We start from the raw sequence: 6,481 nt of genomic DNA, 5'->3' as shown, positions 1-6,481 counted from the left end.
TCTTCTCCCTGGAATTAGCTTTATTGGTTTTTTTTTCAATAAAACAATTTTTCAACCAAAAACTCAAAAATTAATCACCATTTATTTATTTATTTGTTTGTTTATTTGTAAACATTAATTTTTACACAGATATTTTATATTACTATTTTATTTATTCCAACATTATTGGTAAACAGTTTTTTATATTTATGAATAAATATCAAATTATCTTTATAAAATATAATTTAAATATATTATTAAATGTGTTTTGGTAGCTATATTTATTTGCATATATATATATATATATATATATATGTATGTGTATATGTATATATATGTGTGTGTATATGTATATATATATGTGTGTGTGTATGTATGTATGTATATATAAATTCAAGTAAATTATCTTGTTTTAGGGATTTTTAGATGTTTGTATAGATAAATTTATGTTCAAAAATACTGTTTTTTGCTGATTAAATAATAAGCAGAATATTGTAATACAGTAATCTACGTTTTAAATAACTGATATTTCAAATATCTGAAAATTTATGTAAATTTATGTGGCTTGTTTGAATGAGCCCTAGTTAATTTCTGACAATGGTATAATATAAAATGCATTTTCATATGTAATTCTTGCGTATTCCAATTGGTTGTTGAAATGATAAACAGTATATCGTCTTAAAAGTGTCTCCCACTCTGAAACAGCAAAACTTTTTCTCTCTATCTAGACCTCAAATGAACCTCTAGCAGACCCTGTCGCTTTAAGCTGTGGGCGTGGTCAGCGTATTTTATGCAAATCCTCCCACTACTTTGGCTGGTAATATAGTGCGGTACTCGTTTCAGGTGTCCATAGTGTGCACGAGCCGCGGCTTGAGAAGGGAGCACACAGGCGCTATAAAGCACGCAGTTCTCAAGAAGAAGCGGACCGCAAATTAGCAAACATCCTCGCAACTCAGCTTATAAACAACAGCCGGATAACACAAAGACCACATTTGAGAAACCCAACACAAAACAGGATTATTAAACACACAGCTGACGACGCTTTTCTGAACTTGTTGACATGAAAGCTTTTTGTGCAAAACATTTAGCTGGAGCTCACCGGTGAACCGCAGCACCTTATTTTCGCGTCTCAAATGACACTCAACACACTGTATTACGGTAAGTGTTAAAGCAAGGAGCGCCTAATTTATTTGGTTTATCTTAATCGTGTTTTGGGGGAAAGTAAGGCATTTTACGACAAATAGAGCAGTTTTTTGAGACAGTATTCACTCGTTTAAACCTATGCACTTATATGAAGCATGTTGTGTTATGTAATAGAAGTAGGCTATGTTGCGAAACTTCAAGTTTTGTATTGTATAGTGGAAGTGCATGCAGACCAAATACTCTAGTACCGCGTTATCTGTTAGGCGTCTTTAATAATACATTTGCATGCATATTTGAATAATTAATTAATTGATTCATCATTTCTTTTATTTGGGATAAATGTATATTAATATTTTATTTATTAAAATGCTTGCAAGGGTACAAAACATTAAACTGTTATCATATATATATATATATATATATATATATATATATATATATATATATATATATATATATATTAGCCGAAGTTCATTTGAAAATAAAAATGAAGTGCTTTAAGTTCATTATTTCTGGGAGAGCACCATAAGATCGGATTGTTTTTAAAAGCGGATCAATTGTGGTTTTCAGATCTTGATCTCTGAGGAAGCCACCAATGCCAGGAATCAGTGCAAACGCGTCGCGAAATAAGAAGTGGGAGATGGAGGAATACGACCAATATCAGCACTATTTCTACGACGACCTCAACTTGGACGAGGACTTCTTTTTCAAATCGACCGCACCAAGTGAGGACATTTGGAAGAAATTCGAGCTAGTGCCAACCCCGCCCATGTCGCCCGTCAGGACACTGGATGGGACCGCTCCATCTCCAGGGGACAGACTAGAGTGGATGTCCCAGTTCTTGGGGCAGGACGACGAGCAGGAGGGACAGTGCAGACTGAATGCGGAGGAGACTCTGGAGAACTTGAGCTCCATCATTATTCAGGACTGTATGTGGAGCAGTTTCTCCGCCAGCAAGCAGCTGGAGAAAGTTGTCAGCGAGCGCTTGTCCTGCTCGGCGCAGTCGAAGCTCTCCAGCAAGGCGCAGTGCGTCCCTGCGGACAACAGCTTGGCGACTGATTGCGTGGATCCAGCAGCTGTCCTTACCTTCCCCCTGAGCAGCAGCTGCAAGAAACAGGTGTCGTCCGGGTCAGAATCTCGCACCGACTCCTCTGGTAAGCTCGAGCCCATTGACTTTTTGAACGCGACAGAGCGCTAAAACTGACTTAGGCTACTTGCTTAACCGTGCAGTAGCTACAATCTAGTGAAACCTGACGGATCTCAGTGTCTAGGATCGTGCAGTGTAGTAGTTACCATTCATTTGTGCGTTAAGTAGAACTAAGCCAGAATCTGGCATACCTGAATAGAAAAGTTGCATTAGTGCCATGGTATTTAGGTTGGCATTTCATCTAGATTTCTACTTAATATGTGTGGAATGTAATAGTGTGCTGAGCTTCCACATTCCTCAAGTGAAACAAAAGGAGAAATTGTTTTACTTGTGGGTGGTGCCAGCAGCAGAAACCAATAATAAGGATGCTTGAATCCTAAAGTGTTCAGGGCCACTCAATTGTCCAGGAATGAACAGTTAGTATCTGAAGCTGCCACTGGCATTGTAAGGGTTGGGGGGCTTAAATATTAAGTTTAATAGTGAACTTCTGGTTTTGTGACAAATTGTGCATTGTGCTCTGTGATTAAAGTACTAGCATAGTGAAATCAGAGTAGAGGGAACTCGGATCAGATGCTTTTCTTATCAAAATGCACATGAGAGGTGACTCCAAGTTCATTATTGCGGTTCAAAGCCTCATTTACTTTCCTCTTGCTGAGAATAGGGAACTAATAGAAACCTTATATTCATCTTGTAGATTTAGGACCCATCTAATTAGGTCTTAAATTCTGAATGGCGTTTCTAACATGCTAGGATGGGTGAATGGAATGGTGTTGGACTTGGTAGGAGGTGGCGTAACACAACATATGTCTACAGTCAATCTACATTTCTTTCTGTTGTTCTTTCAGATGATGAAGAGATTGATGTTGTGACGGTGGAACATAAGCAGAACAAGTCGCGTTTGGTCAACGCCCGTAAACCGGTGACCATCACGGTTCGTGCAGACCCCTATGACCCTTGCATGAAGCGTTTCCACATCTCCATTCACCAGCAGCAGCACAACTACGCTGCCCGCTCTCCCGACAGCTATCCTGAAGAGGAGCCGCCTCGCAAGAAGATCAGGCAAGAGACCTTGCAGCCACGAGTGGGATCCACAGCTCAATCCCCAGAAAGAAAAAGCCCCTTACCTTCCCCCTCAGTCCCCACCCCATCTCAGACTGTCTCCGCTTCTCCAACACACACATCCTACCACCTCAATTCCCAACCCTCCAGCCCTCAGAGTTCAGACTGTGAGGACACGGACAAGCGTAAGACACACAATTTCTTGGAGCGGAAGAGACGCAATGACCTACGCTCCCGATTTCTGGCCCTTCGGGATGAGATCCCAGGCCTGGTTGACTGTCCAAAGACACCCAAAGTTGTGATCTTGACCAAGGCCACAGAATACCTGCGTACGCTTCATGTAAGCGACAAACAGAAGACCCAGGAGAAGAAGCAGCTGAAAAAGAGGCAACAGCAGTTACTGCGGAGACTCGCTGAACTGAAACGTGCATAAACCTTCATAGCCCAGCCATATTTTCAATAGGAACTATGTAGAACTGTGTGTTCTTTTGTTGTTGTTGTTTTTTTGTTTTTTTTTCAAAAGTGGGATATTAAATGGAACGGACTCTATATTTTGAGAATAGTTCTTCAGTTTTTGTTCTTTGCACACTTGCCTTTGCAACGGGGGGAGACGTACTTGTGGAAGCTGTGGAACTGGTTCAAACATTTTCCAAAGAGGGTCATTATTTCTGAAATTTGAAGATTTAAACCATGAACGTGTGTTATCTTAAATTCTTTCGTGAAAGCTATAGTATTTAGGCGGGGAAGTATTACTTGTATCATTGAATTAGCATGCCAAATTAGGCATTATTTGAAATGTAGCAGTTTATATGCATGTGTAATTGATCTTCTAAATCATCAAGCCCATTTTTTGTGGCGGAATCTTGAATTTATCTGGGTAAATATATTTAAGGGTCTTTGAGCAATGTTACTTCTCCGTTAATAGTGCTTTATCTAAATTAATCTAAATTTAAGGAGAGCTGTGTGCCCCATTGCCACATGATGACAGAGTAAGTTTAACAAACAGGAAGTTGCATCACTGTTCCTTTGTTACATTGTGTTCCATTTTTTTTTTTTTTTTTTTTTTTTTTCAGTTATTGTATATTATTGTTGTTATCTTGAACATCAAGGACAGTGTCCAGCACAGACTTGCAGTGTATGTAAACTGTGGCATATTCTTTGGACATATGTATATAATTGTAGTGGTGTACAGGACATTATGTAAAAATACATGCTTTGTGTTTTGAATATGAAAATCAGCACTGTTAATAGACTTTATTTTCTATTTTTCTGTCGTTTGTCCTAAAATTTGGTTGGCCCACCTGCCTTCCCTGGAGTATCTCAAAGTTTCTATTTTTGTTAAGAAAAGTAAAAAAAAAAAAAAAAAAATCAAAAAGTTAAATAAAACAACACTATCAACATTTCATTTTCATCACTAGCCACTTTATGCTGTTTTCACTGCCTATTCCCTTGTGTTCGGAGGTTTCTTTGGCTTATTGCTTTTGTGGCAGAAAAAAAATTGTTGAAAGAATTTTGTACTAATTATATTTTCTTACAGAATTAATTGTATCATTGTTTTGATTTCTATTTAAATATAAAGTTGTACTGATGGCGTATGCTTACTTATCTCCAAATATGACAATGTTAATTTAAAGTTTATGCACATGGTCATTTGTAATGCAATGCAAAATGCAAAAAATAAAGGTCATGTGCTTACAGCAATCACCACTGATTGATTGAGGTGACTTTTGTTTGTACATTCAGCTTTGAAATTGGCCAAAAGCGTAAAATATGTATATGCCATCAGTAACCCGTTGTTGTTTTTTTCACTTTTGTCCCTTGTTGTCAGGTATCATAATGGGAGGAGAACGGCAGCAGCATTGTCTAAGCACTTTGTGTTCTGTACCTCATAAGCCTATATACATAAACTCAAAATTGGGTAAACAATAAAATAAATTCAGTTCAAATCATGTCAGCATGCTTGTCTTTCTTTGTTAATAAGCATTTATTTCCACGTACACCTGAAGCCATAAAAATTAAATGTTTTAACAGAACAAAAGAGAATTATTTTAAGCAAATAAATAAATATTCTTCTGTCATCATTTATTCACCCTCATGTTGTTCCAAACAAGTATGATTGACTTCTGTGGAACATAACAGGAGATGCTTCAGTCACCATTCAACTTCTTTGTATAAAAAAGATGCAATTTTACATTTTTGTTCTTCTGTAGCTTATTGATCTGCTGTTAGAAAATAATGACATCACATTTGGGTGAACTGTCCCTTTAAGATTTTTGACAGTTCTTAAGTAATATCTGGATTAGAGGGGCAATGACTGGTTATGAAATGCATAATAACTGTTTAAACAGTATTATCCTCTCTCAGTTATGCCAGAAAATAGGTCAAGGTTTTACTATGCGTGGCATAAGAGCTATTCCACCCCATCAACACCTGTACGAGTGTGTGTGAACTCCATTTGATCGTTTCATTAGCGAGAGCCACTTTTAGTTGACACGTCGTAGTGGCCTGCTTTGCCATGGCAACGATCATCTCTCTCTTCCTTGGCGCAGAACGCTCAGTTGCCATGGAGACGGAAGAGAGCTATTCATACCCGTGTTCTTCCGGATGGTGCACAAGTCGACCTGCAAAAGTCAACAGTGTTGTCAAAGCAAAAAACTAAACAATTAAAAACTGTGCCAACAGAGATGTGTAGAATACTTAGAAATTGTAGTCCATTACTGATTACAGATTACATCATGAAAACTGTAGTTAGTTTAGGTCAGGCATTCTGACTACATCTTAGATTATGTTTAAATTACTTTTTTGGGTTCTTTTGAAACTTACAATTGAACATACTATATTGACATAAAAAAGCAAAGAGAATATATATAATATATATTATATATATATATATATATATATATATATATATATATATATATATATATATATATATATATATATCAATCAACATTATTAAATTAATTAAACCAGGATTTCCCAAACTGGGCTTATGAAAAACTGCAGTGGTTTTGTGAGTTGATAAAAAGCTAATGATTAATTAAATCATAAAAATGTAAAATGATTTATTTTAAACCTTTGAACACCAAAAATAGAAATATTTCTTTTGTTTACCTGCATTCGATGTGACCATTTATCGACATCGAACTGTGT

The 6,481-nt window shown here is 36.9% G+C and overlaps 1 protein-coding gene across 2 annotated transcripts; it reads left to right on the top strand.

Annotated features, from left to right (window-relative positions):
- The first annotated feature begins 814 nt into the window (after window positions 1-814).
- Window positions 815-5,277, top strand: LOC109110858 (protein L-Myc-1b-like). 2 transcript variants are annotated; one of them, XM_042745084.1, is made up of 3 exons: window positions 815-1,137; window positions 1,680-2,276; window positions 3,115-5,277. In XM_042745084.1, the coding sequence occupies exons 2-3, from the start codon at window positions 1,718-1,720 to the stop codon at window positions 3,759-3,761; spliced, it is 1,206 nt and encodes a 401-aa protein (XP_042601018.1). In that variant the 5' UTR covers window positions 815-1,137; window positions 1,680-1,717; the 3' UTR covers window positions 3,762-5,277. The 2 variants fall into 2 exon arrangements, with proteins under 2 accessions (XP_042601018.1, XP_018979350.2); XM_019123805.2 differs by having other exon boundaries at window positions 816-1,137; window positions 1,693-2,276.
- The last annotated feature ends 1,204 nt before the right edge of the window (window positions 5,278-6,481 follow it).

The sequence above is a fragment of the Cyprinus carpio genome, chromosome B19, assembly GCF_018340385.1.
Source record: "Cyprinus carpio isolate SPL01 chromosome B19, ASM1834038v1, whole genome shotgun sequence".
NCBI classification, from domain to species: Eukaryota; Metazoa; Chordata; class Actinopteri; order Cypriniformes; family Cyprinidae; genus Cyprinus; species Cyprinus carpio.
Note: the sequence above shows the minus strand (reverse complement) of the source record. Positions and strands in the feature narration are given on the sequence as shown.